General features: G+C 39.3%; 1 protein-coding gene across 10 annotated transcripts in view; it reads right to left on the reverse strand.

Annotated features, from left to right (window-relative positions):
* The window catches only part of ADD3 (adducin 3), a 191,449-nt gene that overhangs the window by 42,061 nt on the left and 122,168 nt on the right, over positions 1-27,220 (reverse strand). For all 10 annotated transcript variants that reach the window (XM_034775291.1, XM_034775287.1, XM_034775285.1 and 7 more), the window contains one exon: positions 6,550-6,773. In XM_034775291.1, coding sequence (XP_034631182.1) covers positions 6,550-6,744 — 195 coding nt within the window. In that variant the 5' untranslated portion in view covers positions 6,745-6,773. The remainder of the gene's footprint in view (positions 1-6,549; positions 6,774-27,220) is intronic.

The following is a 27,220-nucleotide window of genomic DNA, read 5'->3' on the forward strand; positions in this document are numbered from 1 at the left end:
GACTGGGTAATCCTTGCTACAGGATTACCAAGGCTTTCCTGATCAGTTACTTTAAAAAGCTAGACATTGTTCTTTATGAAATAAAACCGCTTGTCCTGCATTTTGGGGCTGACTGGCTGGTGGATGGGACTGCCGTTTCTGCCTCCATTCCTTGGCCACAATGCTGGCAAGGAGGGGAGAAGGATAAAAGCACACAACAGAGAAAAAACAGGTTTTTCACTTTTACACATCTGAGAAAGAAAGGCCGTTGCAGAACAGATGGGCTAAAATTGGATTAGTTATATAACAGTAGCATAGGACCAGAATCAGGCTGCAAGCCCTTCAGATCTGGAAAGTTTTGATAACTGCTCTTTGTATCCAATATAAAATTAAAGCAAAATCCCACAAACAAACTTCTTGTGCTGGTTTAAAACAGCAACAACAAAAAAATCCCGTGTCTAAGAGAAAAGCAAACAGATCAGCAAAATCTTCACTGACTACAAGAATAGTTTTTGGCTACTCCTAAACACAAAACCCCTTAACTTATTAAATTGCATACAGTCCTACAATGTTATGCTTACATACAATACTATTACTAGACTCATCACCTCACCTGGAAATCCACTAATTTAATTTATTCCTCACAACCTTTGTAGAATACTAATTTTAAAATATCCTCTAGTTCTGGACTCTGCAATGATCTCAACTAGATCATCGGGGTAACATTTTATAATAAGCCTTAAGTATTTTAAATACTTCATGTATCAGAGGGGTAGCCGTGTTAGTCTGAATCTGTGAAAAGCAACAGAGGGTCCTGTGGCACCTTTAAGACTAACAGAGTCTTAAAGGTGCCACAGGACCCTCTGTTGCTAAATACTTCATGTCATCTCAACACAAGATCAAATCTCTCCAAATACAAACACATACATTCCACCTATCTTAGCTCCCGTAGACAGTACTTTCTTCAAATTTTCAGCTTTTCTTCAAACACAGTGATGTAAAATACACAGTATACTCCATTATACAACAAAGATGTTATATATGCTGAAAACCCTAGGTGTTTCAAGTTGGGGTCCCAAAATTTTAGCCTTACTCTCTGTGTCTCACTTTCTCAATTGTAAAATGCAGACATTAATACCGCCTACTCTTACAGGTGTGTTGTGAAGATGAATTCATTATTGTTTGTGAAGCACTCAAAATATTATGAGAGCGCTACAGAAATGCCCAAAAGAAAATGAATACATTTTGTATTCAGTGCAGAAGCTGGATGATGTGCATTAAATAAGGGCTTGAGGCAACAGACTGAATGAAAAAAAATTGAATGAAGCAGGTGTGTTATGGGAAAAATAGTACGCAATCCTGTAATTATAATGCATGTGCACAAGGGGATCAAATTAATCTTCTACAGGCAACCTTGATTCTGGATTTCCCTAATTTATGAGTACTTGACTCTTCAGCTTCAAAAGATTTTTTTCCCCCAACTTTTTTTCTTTTTTTAATGTAATATAGAAGAGAGCGGTTGCACATACAACACAAAGAAATAAAATCTGTTTAGGTATAAAGATGCAGTTTCAAACAAGCAGTGTCCTGGCAGTTTTATAATTAATGACACAGATTATTTGAACCTTCCAATGGTAAATTTGTAGGTACTGTTGGAATACGTTCAAACAGTTTTAGAATAAGAGTTTGTCAGCAGTACAGTGAGGTGCTAGTAGGGTACGGAGACCTAGCTGATCGTAACTTTCCTATGCCTTTCAAATAGGTAGCAGTGGATAACATTCAAGGCCTTAAATATTCTTGTGGAGTGCAGATGGCTTATACTGTCACCACTTGTACCCCAAAACCTCTGAGTTGTAGACCATAATTAAACAGTTACCAAGTAGTTTGAAATGTCTCCTAAGGATACTATGATCCTATTTCCTGGTCTACAACTTTGCAGATGTTGTCCATTTTAAAGCAATGTAAAGTAGTAGAAGCTTGTTGAGGAGCTTCCATTTTTTCTGTGGGTTCTAGATGACCACCTAGCTTAAAGTTCTTCCTTACAATTTCACCCTTCCAACTTTCCAAACATTCTTCCATGTAGCATCAATAAGTGTCAATCTTTAGCAAATATGGATTAATAATTTTGATCTGAGAATGCCAACTGCAGCATGCTAGCCTTCTTACATAGTTGCATATATGTTTATTTCATGATTGTCACAAAATAATCTTAGAATTTTACATAACTCCACAAAGCTACAATTTTCTGAACTCCCCTACTTTAAGAATGGGAAGAAAATTTTAAACTGTTTATTAGTGGAAAAGCTGGGGCAAAGAACTGTGTTTTGCATTTTTTTCTGAAGGTAGCCACTTTTCTGATCGTTTCTAATTCTTGTGGCAGGGAGTTCCACAGCTGTGTGTTAGAAGACTCTGAATTCAGCTCTCACTAGTATCAACCTGGCCGTTGAGAATTCTATTGTTTCTCAGGATTGCAGTTATCATGGAGGGAGAAGTGATTTCTGAGATATCCTAGGTCCAGTCTATTTGAGAGTTCTCAAAATCAAATACCAAGACTTTACACCCAATCCAATATGTAACGGCTAGCCAAGGCAGTAGTTGGAGCAATATACTTACAGCACCCTTGTGAGTCAGTATGTTCTACACCACTTAGTTTCTTTAGTCTGTGGGGAACGGTGTTGACATCTGACACTTTGCTGTGTGTCAACTGCATATTTAAGCCATTGGTGTCCCAGTCTCCGTTAGAGGTTTGACATATCTGTTGACTAGAATAGGGGAAGAGAATGGAGGAGAGCTATAGATGCTGAGGTGCAGAACTCTCTCAGCAAACTGCTGTTCACTCCTGCCAGTCCAGAAATAAAACAGCATCACCTGCTGAGAAGATCCTGCAGAATAAGGAAGGATGTTTCTTCATTATCTATGGCCAAGTAGAGATCATTCAGAAGCATAATCAATCTGTTTCTGTGCTATCTCCTTATCTAAAACTGGATCAGGATGGGTGCAGGACATTGAGAAAAGGCAGGTGTAATAAAGATGGCTTTTCAGTAGCGTCTTGGTTGTTTTACTTAGGAACTGGAAATTGAATATCAGATGGCAGCTAGTGAGGCTGGCTGCATCTAATGTTAGTGTTGTTAATATGACTCAGGCAATAATGCATCAAGAACACAGACACAGTGCTTTAAAGGAAATGCTGAATATCTGGTGTGTCTTTCACCAGGCAGGAATGGCATAGGTTAACATGTCAAGTAATGTCATAACAGACCTCTTCGACCACCCATCAGCTCGCCTGACTACTAGAAGTCCTTGGTGGCATAAATGACCATAACAGAACATGACGCTGGAATCTGCTTGGCTCAATGAATGGTCAATGACAGTCATTAATCACTCTCTCATCACTGGCCCAACTATCGGTCCACCAGGTTTTGATCGGCCAAGGCACCTGTAGTCATCTCTGAACCGGTTTTGAACAGGACAGGGCAACTGTGTGGCCAGTCTCTTTAAATGGGGTTTTTCTAATGACCCATGATGCAACTGTGGTCAACTTCAGACTACATTGCATATTGTCGAGTGCCCACTGACTTATTTTCAATGGTGGGCTACTGGTTCTCCACCTGGCTGATGACAAGACCATTAAATGGTTGGGCACATTGCACCTACGCCAATGAATGTCATGAATGACTCTTTTCTACAGGTTTCTAGCCTCTGTCAAACACTGGCATAAACCTGTAGTTTTAAATGATTATCTTTGTCTGAGAATTAATGGTATGCAAGAAGAAAGCCTCAGAGAAGATGACAACTGGATAGGCCCCTTTTATTAATACTTCCACTGCAATGGCATCCAAAGACTCCTATTAAAATTTGAGTCCCTATGTATCCGGTATTGTACAAAACATTGTGGCGATGACTACATCATTCCCAAAAAACTTACATCCTTGGCAGAGTCGGAAATATTTTCTAAATTTGTTTTCTTACTAAATTAATTGGATTCTCCAATTAGAAGCAATAAGACATTTCTTGGTTCTGAAGATAAAATCTGAATAACTGAGCTCCCTAGTACTTTGTAGTGTTTTGCATAGGAGATTCTACCAGCACGACCTAGATTATCATCTTGTCACCTTTAGTTAGTGTTTCAATCCAAAATTCCTCCCTCACAAAGAGCGGGGATATCGGGACAACCCAATCCTGCGCACGTAAGCTTTATATTTTAAAGAAAAGGAAGAATTTCTCACTACATGCACTTCATAGTTAAAGACTATATTTCTCTAACCTGAATATATTTTAATTGCTTGACATGCTAGAATTGGCGTAAGATGTTACCAGCAAAGAAGCCTTTTTAAAAAAAATATTTTTCTCATTTTTCTAAATTTCTAAAAAGAATTTAGTACTCACAAAAAGGAATAACCAGAGACACCAGACAGACAAAATACAGACATGCTCTTGCAAGCTTCTTGCTTAAGGTAACTTCCTTGTCTCAAAAACATCACCTGCAATACCCAGATCATTCCAACCTTGGACCTATACTGAGCAGACTGGCAATAGGACCGAAGCTTTCTGGTATTTTTGTGACAATGCATTCAGAAGGGGCCAAGTCGTTTTCATTTCTGACCCAAAAGAAACTGAAGCTAAATCTCAAGTAATCCACTTGATATAGCCATGGAGAAACTTAATTCCGTCACTGTCCCTAAATCTGTGAAGAGATTTGCTTTAAGGACATTCTCGCATCTGGACACTATATTAAAAACTGTTTATTCCATCAGAGAAGGAATTGTAGCAGAGATATCTAAATATTCCCCATTTCAACAATGAAACAGGGAAAGGGGATTCAGGTCTGACAGATTATCTGTAGGTCAAGCAGAGCTTCTCATTTTTGACTAGATTGTCAGACACTGATCACACACAGCTATAGTTTTCTTCTTCAGCATCTCAAGGCCTAGCAGCCTCCAGTGCCTAGCTTATTTGGCCAACTTTTAAAATACTGGCATCTATAAATGGTTCCTGGCTCCAGCTATGGGCTCAGCTTCTCACACAGCAAGAGGCAGATAGTAAGCTCTAGGTTCTTGTGTCTTCCAATTTTCTATTAAACAAGTCAGCTAAACTTGGGAGTACTATCTCCTGAACCCTCCCTAAATCCTCAGGCTGACCTTGCATATCAAAAGTAGCGTGATCACAACAAACAGGAGTTGATTACATTTGGAAAATTGGGCAAACAATCTTTCATCCAATAAGGCTAAGGTTAGTGCCTATGAGATTCAGCACTTGTTCTGCATTTAAATTAATACAAGAACACTGTAAGAAACCATATTGTTCCAGTGTAATTTACTGTATCTCATTTTATCCCTCTCAACCAGCTGAAAATTTGGTGAGTTTGTTCTGATTGTTTAAGAATTTGGGATATCTACTTCCCCTTGTTTGTGAATAGTTTAGTAGTATAGATCAGAGTCCAATCATTATCTTCGAGAACTGAATTATTTTTCTAACAACTTAGTATGATTATGCATTACTCCCTTAGTAATTGTGAATAGCGAATAGTTTGGTTGCAAAACCCAAGTTGCACAAAGTTTAGTTGAACATAATAAATTCTTGAGTCATGGGGTTTGCACACGTAGATTCAAATCTATATGCAGAATCTGAAAGGCACTCCAAGGTAACATTTTAGTGAACAATCCTATTATTCATGAGTGTCTATAATATGGTGATTACTAACAGCTGTTTGCAATCTCATTATGCATGGAAAAATGTCTAGAAATTAAATCCTCCCCCCCCCCCCCAAATTATAGAAAAACAGACGAGAAAAGAAAACAATTTGAAAACAAAACGGATTCAAAAGAGAAAAATGGCTTCAGAATATTTTTGGCACCTCTGCTATTTTCAGACATGCCATGGATTTTCAAGAGTACTCAACAGGTTAATGCCAAATAGTACATAAATTAAGACTAACTCCATCAAGAGGTTATGGAGACATTTGTTTTCACTAGGACTTCTGATGGAATTAACAGACCTATATGCCCAGTTGTACAAGTACTGAATTTACATGAGGTGCACATGAATGCGGGTGTTGTAAAGTATGCACATTACTCCTTCCAAGTACCCAAAGAACAATTTAGCTTTTAAACACACCTCAAAAGCACAATTAAAAAAATGTTATTTATTTAAGGTAAGAGTGTTGCTGATGCAACTAGTAAGTCAAATATTCAAAATAAAATTGTAATGCAGATGTGTGTGTAAATGTCTTGGTTTGTTCACATTTGGCTAGTGACTGTCACTCTCTTCCCTGCTTCTAAGTTTTAATCAAGTGTCTTGTCGCCGGCTAGCTACTTTTGTACTTCTTTAATGAAGCATTACACCATGAAAACATCATTTGAAAACCAATAATGGGCAGTTTGTTCATACACTAAAACTATGCAAACAAAAAGTGTTTATTGATTGTTCTTAAGAAAAATTTCATGGCCTGAGATATTTCCTCAGACTGCATCACAGCTAGAAGTTTTGTTTTGTGCTGTTTTGTTTTTTGTTTGTTTTTGAGTTAATCTCTGGAAGGGGGGGAGGAAATCTTGTTTCCTTAATCCTACTCACGGGGCTCTGCAGTATCTGAGTGACCCTCTTCCTTTGCTCCATCATGTTGAAGTCTTGTCTCAGATCAGGAGACATGTTTCTCTCACGGATGTACTCTGGGTCATTTTCATTGATGCGGTCAAAATACCTCTCTTTGTGAGGCATGCTGGGAGGGGGAGGGGTGGTGATCACCCCCTGACTGGCATCAGCACTCATGCTTCAATACTGCAGATTATGCTTGTCACCTGGAACAATAAGAGGGCAGGAGAGAATTAATGCCATTTAAAAACAAGACATCAAATAGTCCTTACAAAACTGGACAAATACAATCCTCTCTCCTCCCCAGCAGGAAGACAAATGACAATTGCTTAAAATGCAGCAACTTCAAAATCAGCAATTGGGGGGCCAGGGGTGGGAGGAGCTGTGTACCAAAAAAATTAACACAAAACAGAAGTTACATAACACAACCATTTATTTATTTATTTAAAATCCCTTTAAAGTCGTCAGTTATGATTTTATAATCAATCATTCTGATTCAAATTTTTAAAAAGCACCAGTAATTTCAACAAAACAAGTGTTAATGTTGGGAATGTACATAATGCACTTTATGACAGATCTCCCCCTCAACATTTTATAAAAATTCATTCAATCTCTGGCCCCCAGTCCACCAGCCTGTGTAATTCCACTTCCTGACAGACTGAACTTCTGCTAAATCTTATTACAATATCGGACCCTTTGTATGCAACATAACTACACGCTCATAACTCACTGCCTTAACTTTAACTAAGGAAGTAAGGGCATTTCTCAATTACAACATTTCCAAGCCATCCTGTAACTTTAAGCTCTGGTCGCATTAAAGATTCCCAGCAGATCTCTACAGCCCTCCAGATGGTGCCTGAACCCTGAGAAGACTATAATCAAAAACTGTTAAGAAACTGGGGGGGGGGGGGGTAGATCATGTGATCAATTCCCCAGGACTGCAGCTTTAATATTCACTAAAAATAAATACACAGTGCTAATTTTCTTCCACTTGCGTGTGTTTTTATAAGATACTTTCTTGCCCAAGCTAAAATTTGATAAATTGTATTGCGAAAAAAACTCATGTAAGCTCGATTTTAAAATATGATTTTAAAAGCCTCATAAAGAGCATCTGTGAAAATGTTGTAGAACTGGTTTTAAGCAGAAATCTGAATCACCCGCTCATGGAGATCCAGATTCAGACACAAACGCAGGAATCTTATTCTTCAAGCTGGAGAGGACTCAGTGATGTTTTTTCAGTTTTGTGTTATTTCTGAAGAAATAATCTCAATCATGAAATCTGGAGTTATTGAAATAGAGGGATGTTGGGACTTGTGACAAGTGTAAGGGCACAAACTGGCTTACAATGAACTAGGTATTCATCCCATTTCAGCTTCCCTGTCCTCTTGTTCAGGAAAAGAAATTAATATTTCTAAAAATCCTTATGTATTATATTCGTGCTAGATAAATAGAGGATTAAAAAAACCACACAGTAGGCTCCTTCTCAAAATATGAGTTTAATCCCTTCCACAACACAAAGTTAACTACACCAGATTTACATCAGACTCTCTACACACACACTGGGGCAGATCCTCAGCTGAGGATCTGCTCCCTTGTATTTTTTCTTTTTACTACAGATCCAAAATTGCTGAACTCATCCTTTGGCCAACCAACTAGCCTCAGAGATCACCTCCAAAGCTCTTCTGTAAACTGGCTCGCAACAGCCCATCTTGAAAGAGTGGCAAACTATAAATCTCACTCTGTCCTTGCTTTTTTCTTCCTGTGCTATGCAGCCCAAGTTGGGTGGGTAAATGGGATACATCAGCTTACCTAGATATTTGCCTCGTTTTACAACAGGCTACATAAAAAGCCTAGCGAAGTCAGCGCAAACTAAAATTTCATACAGACAATGATTTGTTTATCCTGCTCTCTATATACTATACACTGAAATGTAAGAACAACGAGGAGTACTTGTGGCACCTTAGAGACTAAAATTTATTTGGGCATAAGCTTTCGTGGGCTAAAAACCCACTTCATCAGATGCATGGAGTGGAAAATACACAGTAGGAAGATTATTTACACACACATACACACACACACACACACACACACACCATGAAAAGATGGGGGTTGCCATACAAATTCTAACAAGACAATTCAATTAAAGTGGGCTATTATCAGCAGAAGGGGGAAAAACACTTTTGTGGTGGTAATCAGGGTGGCCCACTTCAAACAGTTGACAAGAAGGTGCGAGTAACAGTAGGGGGGGGAAATAAGTTTTTAGTTTTTTAAAATGATCCATCCACTCCCAGTCTTTATTCAGGTCTAATTTGATGGTGTCTAGTTTGCAAATTAATTCCAGTTCTGCATTTTTTTGCTGGAGTCTGTTTTTGAGGTTTTTTTGTTGAAGAATTGCCACTTCTAGGTCTGTAATTGAGTGTCCAGGGAGGTTGAAATGTTCTCCCACTGGTTTTTGAAGGTTATAATTCTTGACGTCTGATTTGTGTCCATTTATTCTTTTGCATAGAGACTGTCCGGTTTGGCCAATGTACATGGCAGAGGGGCATTGCTGGCACATGATGGCATATATCACATTGGTAGCAGTGCAGGTGAACGAGCCCCTGACCACTATACTTACCTATATGCCTCCAGCTTTCATCCAGACCACATCACACAATCCATTGTCTACAGTCAAGTTCTAAGATACAACTGCATTTGCTCCCATCCCTCAGACAGAGACAAACACCTACAGGATCTCTGTCAAGATTTCTTAAAAGTACAAAACCCACCTGCTGAAGTGAAGAAACAAAGAGATTGACAGAGCCAGAAGAGTACCCAGAAGTCACCTACTACAGGACAGGCCCAACAAAGAAAATGAGAGAACGCTACTAGCCATCACCTTCAGCCCCCAACTAAAACCTCTCCAGCGCATCATCAAGGATCTACAATTTATCCTGAAGGACAATCCCTCACTCTCAGACTTTGGGAGACAGGCCAGTCCTTGCTTACAGACAGCCCCCCAACCTGAAGCCAATACTCACCAGCAACTACACACCACACAACAAAAACACTAACCCAGGAACCTATCCTTGCAACAAACCCCATTGCCAACTCTGTCCACATATCTATTCAAGGGACACCATCATAGGACCTAATCACATCAGCCACACCATCAGGGGCTCGTTCATCTGCACATCTACCAATAGCCCACTTTAATTGAACAGTCTTGTTAGAATTGGTAATGCAACCCCCATCTTTTCGCGCGTGTGTGTATAAAGTAATCCTCCTCCTGTATTTTCCACTCCATTCATCTGATGAAGTGGATTTAAGCCCACAAAAGCTTATGCCCAAATAAATTCGTTAGTCTCTAAGGTGTCACAAGGACTCCTCGTTGTTTTTGCTGATACAGACTAACACTGCTACCACTCTGAAACCGGTTTTCCTTTTAAGACACTTCTAGAACAAATTCCTGAATCAAACTGTTCATTACCATTAGGCACCTTCACTTCCTCGATGCAGCACAAACCCTCTCTGAAATTTTTCAGTACCCCAGATTAACCACTATTACTGAAACTTTTGGATTTCTTTTGAAAGTGTTTTGAGATTAACATCCAATCTTACTGATTAACCATAATGATGATTTATGCCTTATAATTAGCTTTGTTCCAGAGCATAACAAAAATCTAATTAAGCAAAGGTACAGAATTCAGTAAGTCTTTGATTTCCTGACTAAGAGAAAAAAATTAACTGAGAACTAAATCTCTCTCCAACAGTCAGGTGATGTGATTTCTCTCATGTTACAGCAGGTCTGTTCTGCCATCACCAAATCTCTTGTAGTTTATTCATCTTGTTGATGTACATGTCCAAGCATCATCTCTTTACCAAATCATTTGTGGAATTGGAAAGATCTATGAAATATTAGAGGGAGGTTATCATTTGTTCAAAAGTAGATCATCTGGTTTAGCCAATATATAGTCAGTACAGACTAACATAATTCCACAAATATTTTGCAGAAAATGCATGCCTAAATCTGGTTTTATAAAGGTAAATAGAAGCAAACTAATGCCTGAGGCTTACCAACAGAATAGCTTAATACAGCGCTACACATTTGATCCATCTCCTATAGTTCTTTTCCACTTAGAATAACTGAGCTGATGGAATAATTTTCTTCACCTTTAAGACTCCACTTTAAAACAGACCAGACACTATGACAGTTTACACGTTTTTTTTTTTTTTTTTTTTTTAAAGTAATGAGAGCATTAATAAAAATTGGGCCTGGAGAACTATATTTTTCTGTTAAGTATTTGTTCTTTACTGTAAAGTAACAATGGTTCAATCAAATTATCTGTCTTCATTATAACTAGCAGGACAACCTACCCTGAAAACAAGAACAGTAACTTAAGTAAATTTACTTTAGAGGCTAGACTGAATGACTTACTCAGGCCTTGGCTACACTTACCCGCTAGTTCGACGGCTGGAAATCGAACTTCTGGGTTCGACTTATCGCGTCTAGTCTGGACGTGATAAGTCGAACCCGGAAGTGCTCGCCGTCGACTGCGGTACTCCAGCTCGCCGAGAGGAGTACCGCGGAGTCGACGGGGGAGCCTGCCTGCCGCGTGTGGACCAAGGTAAGTTCGAACTAATTCGAACTAAGGTACTTCGAACTTCAGCTACGTTATTCACGTAGCTGAAGTTCGAAGTACCTTAGTTCGAATTAGGGGGGTAGTGTAGACCAAGCCTCAGTGTCTGGCTGAAATTGAGGCACAGACAAAGACTAGCTAGTTGTGGTTCAAGCCAGATAACATTGAACTGACTTTAGTGGATATGAGGAGGATATCTGCCCCTTTAATTGAGGGTGTGAAATTCTTAGTCTTCTGAGGGAGACACTCTATGGTGGATCCAGTGCCTGTCACTTTACCTCAGCAATAGCAACAATCGATTGCAGATGCAGCTTTTGCTACGCCACATTTTCAGAGCAGAACATGGGGATGTAGCAGCACAACGCCCACTGAACTGAAAAACAGCTAACATACTGGCTTGTACAATATGCTCAGCAAGCTAGCCATAAATGACAGGAACATTTCAAATTAAAAGAGGGGAGGTGACCACGCACAGTAGACTACATATGCTCAGACTATTACATGGAAGTTGTGGTCATCCTTTCATGTGACAAAGAATAAAATTGCAGTGCTTTATGAAAGTGTATACCAATGGTGACAACTCTTATTGAATGGGTTCTTAAGAGGAAGACTAAGGTAAAAAACAAAAATAAATAGTCTTCTGTGAAGGCAAAATCCATGACATAGTTCATGAAACAATGTTTTCTTGTTTTTTCTAGCACATTGCTAAGGTTCTGTAGATGACCATAACTTTCTGATTTGAAAATATTATCTATTTTGATTATTAACTCAAAAAAATTAACTGTGATTAATCGCACTGTTAATAGAATACCAATTGAAATGTATTACATATTTTTGGACGTTCTTCTACATTTTCAAATATGTTGATTTCTATTACAACGTAGAATACAAAGTGTACAGTGCTCACTTTATATTATTTTTGATTACAAATATTTGCACTGTAAAAATAACAAAAGAAATAGTATTTTTCAATTCACCTCATACAAGTAGAGTAGTGCAATCTCTTTATTGTGAAAAAGTAACTTACAAATGTTTTTTTTTGTTACATAACTGCACTCAAAAACAAAACAATGTAAAACTTTAGAGCCTACAAGTCCACTCAGTCCTACTTCTTGTTCAGCCAATCGCTAAGACAAACAAGTTTGTTTACATTAACGGGAGATACTGCTGCCTGCTTCTTATTTACAATGTTACCTGAAAGTGAGAACAGGCGTTCACATGGCACTTTTGTAGCTGGCGTTACAAGCTATTTATGTGCCAGATATGCTAAACATTCGTATGCTCCTTCATGCTTCGGCCACCATTCCAGAGTACATGCTTCCATGCTGATGATGCTCGTTAAAAAAAAAAGTGCATTAATTAAATTTGTGACTGAACTCCTTGGGGAAGAATTATATGTCTCCTGTTCTGTTTTACCCGCATTCTGCCATATATTTCATGTTACAGCAGTCTCGGATGATGTCCCAGCACATGTTCATTTTAAGAACACTTTCACAGCAGATTTGAGAAAACGCAAAGAAGGTACCAATGTGAGATTTCTTAAAATAGCTACAGCACTCGACCCAAGGTTTAAGAATCTGAAGTGCCTTCCAAAATCTGATTGGGACGGGATGTGAAGCATACTTTTAGAAGTCTTAAAAGAGTAACACTCCAATGCAGAAACTATAGAACCTGAACACCAAAAAAGAAAATCAACCTGCTGGTGGCATCTGACCCAGATGATGAAAATGACCACACATCGGTCTGCTCTGCTTTGGATCCTTATCAAGCAAAACCCGTCATCAGCATGAACACATGTCCTCTGGAATGGTGGCCGAAGCATGAAGGGACATATGACTCGTTAGCACATTTGACACGTAAGTATCTTGTGACGCCGGCTACAACAGTGCCATGCAAACTCCTGCATATATTTCTAATAAAAATAATATAAAGTGAGTATTGTACATTTTGTATTGTGTTATAATTGAAATCAATATATTTGAAAATGTAGAAAAACATCCAAAATGTTTAATAAATTTCAATTTGTATTCTACTGCTTAACAATGCAATTAAAACTGCAATTGCAATTAATTCTTTTGAGTTAATCGCATGAGTTAACTGCAATTAATCGACAGCCCTAATCATAATGCCATTATATAAATTGGTGATGCGCCCACACCTTGAGTATTGCATGCAGTTTTGGGGAATCCATCTAAAAAAATACAAACTAGAATTGGAAAAGGTACTGTACAGAGAAGGGCAACAAAAATGATTAGAGGTATATAAACTGGGACTGGTCAGCTTGGAAAAGAAACTACTAAGGGGGGAATATGATAAGAGGTCTACAATATCATGAATAGTGTGGAGAAAGTGTTATTTACTCCTTCACATAACATAAGAACCCGGGTCACCCAATGAAATTAATAGGCAACAGATTTAAAACAAAGGGAAGTACTTCACACAATACACAGTCAATCTGTGGAACTCGAGAATACTGTGGAAGCCAAAAGTATAACTGGGTTCAAAAAGAATTAGGTAAGTTCATGGAGGATAGCTCCAACAAATGGCATTACCCAAGATGATCAGGGATGCAGGTCCATGCTCTGGATATCCTAAACCTGCAACTGCCAGAAGCTGGAGTGGATGACAGAGAATGGATCACTTGATAATTGCCCTGTTCTGCTCATTCCCTCTGAAACACCTGGTATTGGTCACTGTCAGAAGACAGGATACTGGGCTAGATGTATGATTGATCTGACCCAGCATGGCCGTTCTTATGTTCTTATATAAAACACTTAGGAGATTAGAACAGTCAGTCATATAGGCAAAATTACTGCAGAGATGAAGAAGAGTAAGAGGAAGGAAAGCGGAAATGCATAAGCATACTGAAGTAAAACAGGTATTCGTTCAGTGAAAAGACAAGCGGAAAAATGTAGACTTGTGGTGAGAAATGGGTGAGCGTGGATAATATCAGAGGAGGGGAAGGGGAAGGGGAAGTTCAAAGATTCAAGCCACAACAGATCATCTGACCACTCCCACAAACATCTCTATGCCTTCTTTGTTACTACTGAACACCTCCCTCTATCACAATGACCCTTTCACCATGCTATTGTAATTCAAGGATGACCTATTAAACACAAAAGAAATTGCGTTGTTAAAACTGTATGTTAACAGGAAGTGGCCAGTCACCACATGGCTACTCACTAGTTTGTTGTTTCCCAATTTTCTCTTAAAAAAAGTAAAATAAAAAAAATTCTCTTTTCGGCAGGGACCCTGCCTTCTTTTATTTTTGGAAAGCACCTGGCACCCAGTGGATACTACAAGAAAAAAAAAACAAAAACAATTTGAAGATAATTTGCATATGGCGACTGCACTCTAAGCTGCATGTCTGATTATTAATGTCAGTGCTTAGATGCTAAGGTGATTGTTGCTATGTAATATCTTTATATACCACAGTGTTGTTTTGAATGCACATTTTCAAATGCATCTCTCTAAAAGCTTAAAAGCATCTGAAAAGGTAAACAGATTAATTTCTTTCTAAATTACAAACTTTATTTAGAACTGTAATTCGCAATAATGCATACAACATTGCTACTATTCTATTGTACCGTTTTCTGCTGCTGTTCTTGCCGCCCACTTTCAAGTTCACAGTATAACAGTTTTTAGTACACTTTTATTGAGTGCCAATTTCTCTTTTTTGTGACTGTTACATAATTTTTAAACATTTTTCTCTTACTAAACTCGTCTTTTCTTCCCTACTGTAGGTAATTGTGCAGTGAAATCCTAATACTAGATTTCTATCATTCATTTCTATAGAACAACACTGATGTCAGCACAAGATCATTATTTCAATTGCAGAATAAAGCATGGAGATGACTTTGGTCTAGCTTGGGAAAACAAGTGGACACACTATGGTGGCGTGAAGAGAAATCTGCTCAGGCACAAATACTGAACTGCTAAACTCCCAAGTTTGCTCTGCTAAGCAAACAAAAGCATTCAAAAGAATCTGACATTAACACTGTGGCATGAATTGTTACAAAATGTCCATTAATCAAATGGTAAGTCTTCTGATACTAGTTTCCAGCACCATTTTTAGGAGTGCTGCAGTCTACTCCCTCTGCTTTACAAAACTGTTGACAGGTTAAGCAAAGAAGTGATGTGTCAGCAGTGCCATTTGTTTTCATGCAGGATTCTCTTGCACCATTTCCAGCCGGCATTTAGATAACCTAACTACTTGATTTTGTACAGAATGGAATCAAAATCTCACTATTTATAAATAGTTTCTATCATTAAAACCCAATAAATACTAAAGAAGATCATTTTACTAACACTATGTTAAGTCCTAGGTTTTATATTTTACAGAATAAAAATAAATCCAATATGATTGAAGAAATATTTTATTACAATAAGCGAATGTATGGTACATTACCATTTTAAGGCAGCATGGAAGAGTAGACAGGCTCTGCGCAAGGAAGATACTTAAGCATGGGAATAACTTCAAGCACATGAGTAATCCCATTTGTTTCAATAGGATTATTCACATGCTTAAAATTACACATGATTAAGTACCTTCCTGAATAGGGGCCTGATTCACAAGAGCCGGGATCTACTCTGGTTGTGGTGGATTTTCTGGATGACCTTGGGCAATCTATTTAGCCTCCCAATGCCTGGGGGGGGAGGGGGGTTCTCATCTGTAAATGGGGATAATAATACTTACCCATCCCTGTAAATGCACTGAGATCCCTACAACAGAAGTACTATGATTCAATATTTCACATACAGAATTTGTCAATGATCTAGGTAAATATTTACTGAATATTAACAATGTCCAAGTTTCCTTATTTTTTTTTCCCAAAATGGCTTATTGCTATTTTGATGGATTGTCACTGGTTTAATAATAGATATATTTAAATCTGCAAAGGAGGAATTGGGTTTCTTATGTACCCTCTTTATTATAGCTCATGCAACTTTTGTGATTTTTATTTTATGCAAGTCAAAGCTGAAGAAGTCTCAGAACGTCAGGTAGTTCTAGCCCAAATGTACATTTTAGAAAAACTTTTTAAAACAAACCAATAGAAAAATCTTCTCAAACATTTTTTAAAACTCACTTTTTAATAAAAAGCTGTTTTTCTTTGTTTGGATTTAAGGACTCTGATGCAGTCTTGGCAACACAAACATTGCAGCATTGTAAAAGTTTCCATTTTTGGTTCTCATGACCTAACTTACTTTCATTGTCCAAACTGAGTGAAATAGGAAAGCGAGCATCAGAAAAAAGGGAAAGCGGGAGAGAGAGGCCTACATAAGATCCAGACCAAGATTTTGAACTTGATTTAGTTTGAGAGGGTTCTTGGACCCAACTCTAGTAAAAGAATAAGTTAACTCAATTTCATTCTGCACCTATAAAATATTTAAAAGATAAGTCTTTAAAAAAAGTACTATTTTTAACCTGACAATACTGCATTATATAATTGAATGCAGCTAAAATTACCTTGATAGACAACAGTTATGTACTTTAATTCAACCTTTAACAGAACATAATTCATTGTTATCTGTCTTTGCAGTTCTATCTGTAAACGGTCACAGAACAGTTTCCCTTACTCTTATGGGCAGTGAAATGTATCTAAGATTGCACCCAGATATAACTATGACAAGCGCAAGAAACAAGTTTTACCATACATTTGGTTTTAATTATGAAGATCATTCTTAGAAGCCAAGAATTCTGTTTTACAAATATATCCTCTCTAGTACCTTCTGGCCTCTTAACATCCTCTTGCAATATCTAGTTTTTCAGGCTCACCCCAAAGTCTACTCTGTAGCAGAAGAGAGGGTTTTAATATTCATGTGAATGTGCACAGTTGGTATGCTGAAAAGATTGCATTTATTATAGTAGTTAATCAAATATCCTACAGATTTTCATATGTCCCCTAAAAAGGCACCATTTTGAACTGGGAAGGATACAACAGACAATCTATAAAAGTTTTTCTATTTCATTACTTGGATGTATTCCTTCCAGTTTTAGGGAAGCTTCTATTTGATTCCACATCACATCAGAAGTCTTTTTGATTTTATGGTGGTCTTGATTATCATTAGAAATATCATGGCAGAAACAGCTGCTCCTTTGGTTTAATGAAGGGTCAAAAGTTGTGACGGGTGGGCAATCCAAATGACAGACATGAAACAACTGGTACATTTTACAAATGTTTACATGAACAACTGATCTTGCACACTGCAATATGCGCCCAATTCTTTTTATAGCCCAAACCTCTGGAACGTCTCCGCTTCATAACATAGTAGCAATACTGACCTTTAACAGTTACCAGTTTAGCAACCTCATGCCCCAACTAAAGGTAACACTAATGCTTTTTTAAACACTGCCACCTATTGAAAGTTTAGAGATAGAATTCAACTGTTTAAATGTTCCCGAAGAAGGGATTTGGAAACCCAACCAGCAGTGTATTCTACAAGGGTCATTTGTAACTGGAGATCTGTGGCAAAGATAAACTGCAACAAGTCATAGATAATAAATTCTTCAGGAAAGGGATTGTGTCTTCATGTGTATTTATACAGCACTCCACACAATGGGTCCCCAGTCTTGAGGGGGACCTCTGAATACTGCTGTATTATAAATTTTAAATAAGATGAATAAAATTCATGAAAAAAATCTAAATTTAAGCTGGTAAAATGTCACACTTTTGCAAACAGGTATTGGAGCATGTTTCTGCAAATATAAATATATTTTTGAGAATCTTGTGAAGCTGAATTACATATGAAATACAAAATAATTGTATATTTAAACAACATTAATTTTGTGACAGAACTAGCTAAAAGCGAAGACATTTAAAGGTAAAAATGATTAATTATATGCCCTTAACTCATACTAATAAGAAAAGGAAAGGTGACAACAAGAGTGTTAAGGATGACTTAAGGTTTGTAATTGTAGTTTAAAACATTACTTTTGGGCTATTGGATCCAAACCCTATAGCTTCCCTTATGGGCACAACTATTTCATGGTGATTGAATGCTACTTCCAGTGCTGGCACCACCACCTATCCCCGTACACAAGCCAATGGTTAGTTTGGAGTGGTGCAGGTGAACTTGGACTTGTCCTCTATCTTGGAGTGAAGCATTTTATTCTACATATTTTTTTAACATTACCGACTACTGTATTTGTAAATACATATTAACACAAATACTAATTTAAAATACCAACTGAAAGACCATAATCATGTTAATACATAAATATTTTGTAAAAATGGATATTTGCCCTAATGAAACTTAAATCTATTTATGGAGTGTTTCAAGAATTTAGCAGACGAGGTGGTGAAGAATTTTCCAGGAGGGCAATGAACAACCCTCACTGAACCCAAAAAGATTTGGTGATGTGTTGTAGAACCTTTCTAATCAATATGCTCTCCATTGCTTCCATAGAGATGCAGTTTACTCCTCCAAGCACAAAGTCAGAAAAAAAAGGTTTTGGAGGAAGGAACTCAGTGAGGGTTGAGTGGGACTGAATCCATGCCCCACCTGAGTGCAGGATGTAGAGATGAAGTGTTGAGTCCTTTTGTGCTCCTACATGTAGGTTCCCTGAAAGCAGATTTTTACAAAGCAGATCCAGTGATCTTTGCCCACGCCCACACATCCCTTAAGGGTAGATCATTTGGAACTCTGCGCCTCATAGCATTTACATTAGCCTTCTGCTGGGCTGAGGAATGTTCCTTCCAGAGACAGCAGAAAGTAGGAAACAAAAACTTAAAAACCAGTTTTTTTGCATATATACTTTTTATATTGACCAATGTGCCAAAAGAAAGCATAGGCTCTGTACTTAGCGGGGAAGGACAACATCAGGAAAGTAAGGGGCTTAACCTGCATCAAGGGATATTAGGAAAATCTTTCTAACTATAAGGGTAGTTAAGATCTGGTATAGGCTTCCAAGGGAGGTTGTAAACTGGAGGTTTTTAAAAAATGGTTCGACAAACACTGATAAGGGATGGTCTAGGTTTTATCTGGTCCTACGCCAGAGCAGGATGCTGAACTTGATGACTTCTCAAGGTTCCTTCCAGACCTACATTTCTATGATCTTTAGAAGATGCTTTTGAAACTGGGATGCATTTTTAGACACAGAATGGGATTTTGATAGGCAAGTTGCAAACCATAGTAAACAAGGTTTACAGTGGACATGCTGACATTTAATAACTGCTCAAAAACCACTGACATAACTTCATAGTTCAAAGCATCCTGCTTCACTACGTAAACAGAGGCATCCTGTTTAAAAGACAAAAAGTCACACACATACGACATTAAAATATAAAATTCCTAAGCCTGTGCCAGCTGAATTCAGTGAACAACATTGTGCTACCTTCTCAATAAAACAGAACAAAAACGTTGGGTAAGTAGGAGTAACAACATTCTGGTGCGCAATGTATTTCTCTTGACTCAGCAAGTGGTTGGCTTGCTTCTCCCAGGGCAACATGGGTTCTAGCCCACGAAAGCTTATGCCCAAATAAATTTGTTAGTCTCTAAGGTACCACAAGGACTCCTTGTTGTTTTTGCTGATACATACTAACACGGCTGCTACTCTGAAACCTGCCACTCAGAGGGTTTTGTAGTTGCTCAAAATACTCACAAGTGCTCTTCTGCACTGCTGTACAGGGAAGAGCCATCTTTCACCAGTCAGACTCCTACTGAGCCTTCTATTGCAAATTAAATTTGTCTTCCTTAGTGGAATCCCTGAAGGTTGATGGTAGTGCACACACTACCTCTTCTGTGGTCGATTTACACCTCCTAAGATTTCCTCGAATCATTTAAAAGCAAAAAAAAAAAAAAAAATCCTTTAACTAGTAAGTTCAGAAGCAACACAAGATGCCTTAAGAAAGTCCCAACCGTTTTTTGTTCTGGATCAAGTTCTACTTACATAAATGTGCATACGAATCCCAAAGTTTTGAGCTACTGATTCATTGTACTAGAGGGCTTGACCTGGTTTCTTCCCTTGGGCAACACCTTCCACTGAAGTGATTACAAATGTAAATACTACTAGGAGTTGAATGGGGGTTCTGGAATCTCATAAGCCTCAATAATAGAAGATCATTTAACCTAGTTCTTAAGGAAGGCAATTTAAAGTCAAATGATCAGTTTAGAGGCAGCCAGTGTAGTGAATGGAGAATACAGAATGATCAGTAGCCCAAACCAATGAGCACACGTACCTCTGAATTCTGAACAAGTGCTAAAGGCTTACTGTCAGAAGCCTTGCTAGAACACAAACAATGAGTGATACAGTCAATCAGCTATAAGGAGGAAAAGTAATAATATTGTCCTCCCCACACATTTTAAACACTACAGGTTAAAGTTACTATTGCTTTCCAGCGAGATTCATTAATTATCTCGTTTTCTCTTGTCATTCTCCCTCATGTCTGGGCAAAACAAAAGATGCTCTGAAATGAGCCACACAAATAGCATGCCACGTGAGCTACATGCCTGACACGCTGAGCAAAACACTCTGGACACTGCAGGGATTTCAAACATTTTTCAGGACGCAAAACTAGCTTGACTTCACAAACCTTTTTCCTGTGATTTAAACTGTCTTCTCTCCCACCTGGACTTACTCAATTTAAAGGGGAAAAAAAAAAAAAACAGAAGCATGTCTACACAGCTTAAGGGAAGCCTGTACCATGTGTTAGGGATATAATCCTCCTCCTAAAAGCCAGGATGGCACAAATGGGTAGCCTTTACTACATGCAGTGTACAAACTGCATTTATATTCCACTAGGGGGCCAAGATGGGAGGAGAGAAAGGATCTCTTTCACAGTCTCTCCTCAAGGAAACGCAAATCAAGCACATTAAAAGTTTGAGTTAAACTGTAAACCATTGATGTTGGATTGGTTTTGAACAAATTCATTATTTCTAACCAAATACAACCGATGGCCCCTGCTCATTTTCAAACCCACAGAGAGTCACAGTCACTGTGGCTGAAGAGTTCTTCCCTAAACAATTCTTCCAGGTTATTTAGTTTTCTAATTTCCAACAGAACAGAAAAATATGTAGAAATGTTTCAATATGTATTCTATTATGTGAAAAAGTCACTGCTACTCTTACTTTTATTTTGATTATAAACAACATATGCTCATGCTAAGCCTGGAAACGAGTCACTTCAGCCTCCTTGTTAGCCTATCAGCACTAACCATTACTGGTGCATTTTAAATTGAAAGTAGTCATAAGAGATGGGAAATATTGGTTTGAGGAGTTCAGGGTTGGTCTACTTAGACAGACATGGGGACAAATGATGCCTTCAATAACACCATTATAAATTCAAAGTAACTCCACTGACAAACTGATTTACAATCGCTGTAGGATGTAAATACTTTATGTCCAGTATAAGGGGACAACAAAATCTTGTCTTTGATGATTGATGTTGCTGAGTATCAGAGTAACCCAAGTAGCCGATCCCAGATAAACATGACATTTCTAGCTACAGCAGAGGTGGGCAAACTACAGCGGCCCGCGGGACCATCCTGCCCGGCCCCTGAGCTCCTGGCCAGGGAGGCTAGCTCACAGCCCCTCCCCTACTGTCCTCCCCTCCCCCACTGCCGCGTGGGCAGCACTCTGGGCCACGGGGCTGCGCATTCATGCAGGGCAGCACGGTAGCATGTCTGGCTCCAGCTGGGAGGTGCAGCTCCAGACATGCTGCACTGAGCGGCATGGTAAGGGGGTTGGATATGGGGCAGGGGATCCTGGGGGGCAGTCAGGGGACAGGGAACGGTTGGATGGGGCAGAGGTTTGTGGGGGGAACAGGGGGATTGGATGGGGGTGGGGTCCCGGGGGGCCTGTCAGTGGGCGGGGGTGTGGATAGGGGTCGGGGCAGTCAGGGGACAGGGAGCAGGGGGTGTTGAATAGAGGGTGGGGACCCAGGGTGTGTGGTTAGGGGACAAGGAGCGGGGGCGGGGGATTGGGTCAGATGGGGCGGGGGCCAAGCTGTTTGGGGGGCACAGCCTTCCCTACCCAGCCCTCCATACAGTTTTGCACCCCAATATGGCCCTCGGGCCAAAAAGTTTGCCCACCCCTGAGCTACAGCATAAACGAGGAAAACATTGCTCTGTCATCAGAGCTCGAGGGCACATACCACTGTCTGCTTTACAGAAGAAGAAAGCATGCTTGATCTTTTCTATGTTACTCCTATTCATGCATCTGTTTTTTGTACTTCTGGAAAAATCTAACATTGCTTTTGCTTTTTTCACAGAATTAGAGATGTCCACCTTAGCCTAAGAACACGCAAAAAAATATTAGACCATTTACAGTATGTAGAATAGATGGTGACAGATGCCTGCCAAAGATATTAGTTGTCTTTTTATTAGGGGGAAAAACACCCCAAATTAGAAGCCACATTTATAACAGGCCCCAAAAGCATTTTGGGAGACTGTGTAGTCACATAAAATCAAGGAAGCCGTAGGCTTTTCTTTCATAATAATGAGGGTGCATTGTATGCTTTTAGAAAGTACTGTCTACTCCAATGAACAACCTGTAAAGAGAATCTGATTTACGGGTTAAGCTAAAGACTGTTGGAAAGAGTATGGTTGTTGGTTCATTGGTGGTCTTAGTATATTTGAAACTGTATGTCCCTAGCTTAGCAGTTCATTGTGTTTGTATTTTTGGAAGGGATGGGAATGGGAGTTTACAATTGTTGGTTTTGATTATTGGGTGGTACTTTGAGTTTGGATACAAATGAATGTAGATTAGAAAGAAATAGCTAACATGTTATCAGGTTTGTTTTTTTAAATTGTAGTAGTTGCACCATCCAGATTTCTACCTGTCTCATCAGTTTTATTCTCCTTCTTTGCTAGAAGTTACTTAGAACTGATCAGGATTGGGATTACAAAGGAGCCACACAGAGATGAGGAGAAGCTTGTTAAATTCCACTCTACATGGACTGATCGATATTTTTCCATGCATTTTCTATTTAACCTCAAAAGCCAGAAATCACAAATATAAAACACTCCAAACATGGTACACAAAACACTTCCCGTGCAAGTGTAGGCATACCATTAAGTTACATGGCACTTGCTGATAAGTTTGCAGTGTATTTGAGTCATTCATTTTTGTATTAATTCAAATTAATAGACTCAGAATAGTTCTTTATCCCCCAAAAGCCTGATGAAACATAAGGTATTTGGAATGTGAAAAAGGCTTTTATTGCTTTGCAGGTTCATGAAGTGACTTATATTCGTTACACTGGTGAGGATAATGTATATAACCTCAAAATATTTGTACATAGAGAGAGCATTCAAAACAATTTTCAGTCTAGCCTATTTTCATGAGGAAGAGGTAGAATTACAGGGTATATACACATTATATTCTCGAGCTCCAACTTCTTTTTGCTCATTAATATATAAAAAGAAATGGCATTCTGGCAACAACAGTTTTATGTGCAGTTAGACTTAATTTTGTTGGCAGGAGAGAAGGGTTGCTCTGGGATACACATAACATTGTGTCTGGTCTGGACTGTTTGTGCAAACTGCATACATACGGTCTGCAAATTGTCATAACCTTCCACGAGGCAGACAATTGGTCATAGAGAACGCATTCAGGTGTGATTCCTGAAGCCACTATGTAGAGCTGCTGACCAATACTAAAGCCATATGAAAGTTTATTAGGCTAAGGTGCAGCATCCCTCATCTTAAACAATCATCCAAAGGACTGGAAGAAGAGACAGAAAAGGAATGCATTAAAAATAACTAGAGATGAGGGCAAAGACACCCTTTCTCCCTAACTCCATCACAGAGAATACCAAGGGCTATTGGGTAGTCTTTTGGCCTTCTGATGGCCCAACAGCATATCAGCTAATAGCTATGTTAAGTTAGACGTTCTTAATAAAAGGGTGAGACATATTTTCTGATATCTGAGGATTGAACTCACAACCCTGGGTTTAGCAGCCTATGATCAAACCACTGAGCTATCGCTTCCAGTTAATTTAAATCCATTTAAAAACTAGAAATGGTTTAAGTTGTCCATTTCTTGGAGATTGATTAAAAAATTGGATACATACCTGGGCAATTTACAACAAAAAAGCAATTTTGCAAGTCTGATGAAGAAATGTAATGAGTAAAGCAATGGAATTTCTCTTCAGAGTTCAGCCCAAGTTTCCAAAATCGATCCATCCAAAAGGCATTGAGAATACTACTTTCCACAATATTTTTCTGCTATTGTGGGAGGAGAAAAAAAAAAAAAAAAAAAAACCCTGCCTAAGACAACTAGTTTCTTATTGAGCCCCTACGCAATACATTAGATTTTAACGTATGATCCAACAAGCCATGCATAGCTCTCTAGTAAAAAAGGATAATAAGCTTCTTTAATTCCTGAATCTCTAATATTCCTTTTCAACAATCTGTACCACAGAGTACTTGTAAATGCTGGATACTTTTTGTTTAAAATAAGGACCATTTGTGAAATAATTTTTTTTATAGACTGATCCTAAACAAAAAAAAAGTATTTTTCAGTGGAAATAAAGTAGTACGTGTTTTTACAAGGCTCTTCAAGAAACTGAATTAAAGTCTGACATACGACAAAGGATGCTGGGCTAAATTTTCAAACATGGACAGCTGCCAAACGTGTCTCAGATACCAAAATATCATTAAAATGGCTAAGAGGTTGTATCATTGTTATGATAAAGATTATCTAATAGATTTTGTGCTTGTGCAGGGAAAGTTTCATAAATTTAATGCAAGAAGGTGTTTTATAGGAATATATGAAGGAATTAAAATCTGTAAAACAAATTTAAGGCTGGTAGGGACAATCTTAGCGAATGAAAAGTAGTTGTACAACTGATATTTGTAGTAAGCAGCATAGCTGCTCAATTTTCTAAGGGCCTAAGATGGAAGGATGACAAGCACCCAAAACTCCCAACAATTGCCATTAGGCATTGATCTAGAAGAGTTAATCCTACCTGGACTGACTGTAGCATTAAACAAAATAGGGAGTATACAACAAGTGGGAGTGTAACAGGCAATTACTAGAAATGGTTACTTACCTGTAACTGGAGGTTCTTCAAGATGTGTGGTCCCTATCTGTATTCCACATATGGGTACACATGCACTCCATGCACCCAAGTGAGATTTGTAGCAAGTAGTATCTGTTGGTCTGCACATCTGCAGTTGCTTCTCTGATGCTCCAAACCAAGGAAATAAAGGGTGGCATGGACTAATGTCTCTCCAGTTCCTTCTTTTACAGCAAATCAGATAGCATCCAAAGCAGAGGGGAAGAAGGGTGGATAGCAAGACACAGATAGGGACCACACATCTTGAAAAACCTCCAATTGCAGGTAAGTAACCTCCATTTCTTCTTTGAGTGGTGGCCCCTATGTGTAATTCCCCATGTGGGTGATTGGTAAGTAGTATTCAAATAGGAGGAGGGTGCGAGAATGTAGTTGGTATGAATGTCTAACACTGGTGTTCCCACAGCAGTATCTGCCAAGGAAGCCTGGTCCAGAGAGTAATTCTTCATAAAGATGTGGATGGAACTCCAGGTAGCCACCTTACAAAGGTCCAGTATTGGAACTTCTCAAACAGCTACCGGTGAAGTTGCTTGTGCTCTCATAGAGTGGACCCTCATACTGTCCAGGGGATTAATATGTTCGGATCATAGAATACAATCATAGGACTGGAAAGGACCTCGAGAGTTATCTAGACCATCCCGACAGATGTTCGTCTAACCTTCCCTTAAAAATCTCCAGCACCCAGTGATCCGAGGTGACCCGCAACCAGGCTGAACGGTAGGGATGAAGAAAGTTGAGGAAAGAACAGGGTGGACCCTGGGAGATGACTGGGGTGTCACTCTCAATCACACCTGCTTCTGGCCCCCGGGGTGCATTGCTGGGCTGCACAATTGAGCGGGAGGAGGAAGGGCAGCAGCAGCTGCAACTAACATTCCTGTCCCTTCTCCTTGCAGACCCTGGACAAGACTGCCAAGGCCTAGGCGGCAGCCGGAACTGCTTTCTTACAGACTGTGGTGTATACATGCCCAACATGCGAAGGGTGGCCCTAATGTCTTTTAACCCTTGCATCCATCTGCTCTAAAAAAAGACCCATCCCATTGAATGGGAGGTCTTGGATTGAGGTCTGCATATCTTGGGAGAGGACGGTGGTCTGAAGTCAGGAGCTGCACCTCATAACCAGTGCCGACACAACCACCCTAGCCACTGAGTCAGCCGTGTCCCATGCCATTTGGAGGGAACACTGAGCCTCCGTGATGCCCTCTTCCACCAGCATGCTGATTCCTGGGGCAATCCCTGTGGGAGGGACTCTTGAACTTACGGAGGGAGTATCATACGTTGAAATTTATCTCCCTAGGAGATGAAAAGAAACAGATCCAATTTTTTGGCCTCTATTTTTGGGAGTTGAGCTGGTATGCCCTTGTTTATATTTTTCACTGGCTGCAGAGACCACTGGTGAGCCCAGGGGACGGTGGGTGTAAAGGTACTCAAACCCTTTGGTTGGGTTAAACTATTTCTTTCCGGCCCTTTTAAAGGTGGGAGGGATGGATGAAGGAGTTTGCCAGAGGGCCTTGGCAATTTTGAGGATACTGTCATGCACTGGTAGTGCGACACAGGCCAGGGTAGAGGCTGACAGGCCATTAAACAAGGTGTCCGCCTGCTCAGCCATTTCCTCCAACTGTGTTTGAACTGAAGTGTCTGGGAAACTCCATTTGGGGTGGCAAGTTGTGTGCACATTATTTCTATTAAAGAAATAAATGGACCTAATATAGCTTCTATTGTCCAGGAGAGGGCTAGGTGGTATAAAACATACATTTCTGGGGGGGGAAACTTAAGACTGGGAGTGTGTTGGGGGTCCAACCCAGGCCGGTAAGAGCCAGAGTGTACCTCAAGTGTGGTTGGCAGGCTGCAGTTACACACAGGATATGGCTTGCATGCTGAAAGGATGTTTGTGAACAGCACAGGTGGGAGCTCCTTCAGCAAGGCATTGTAAAGAACTCCAGGTTTCAGGGCAGAGGTGACACAGCTGCTCTTTAGTCTGGATTGTACGCTGTGCGGCAAATGGCCGATGCTATTGTGG

Source organism: Trachemys scripta, chromosome 7 (assembly GCF_013100865.1).
Source record: "Trachemys scripta elegans isolate TJP31775 chromosome 7, CAS_Tse_1.0, whole genome shotgun sequence".
Lineage (NCBI taxonomy): Eukaryota > Metazoa > Chordata > Testudines > Emydidae > Trachemys > Trachemys scripta.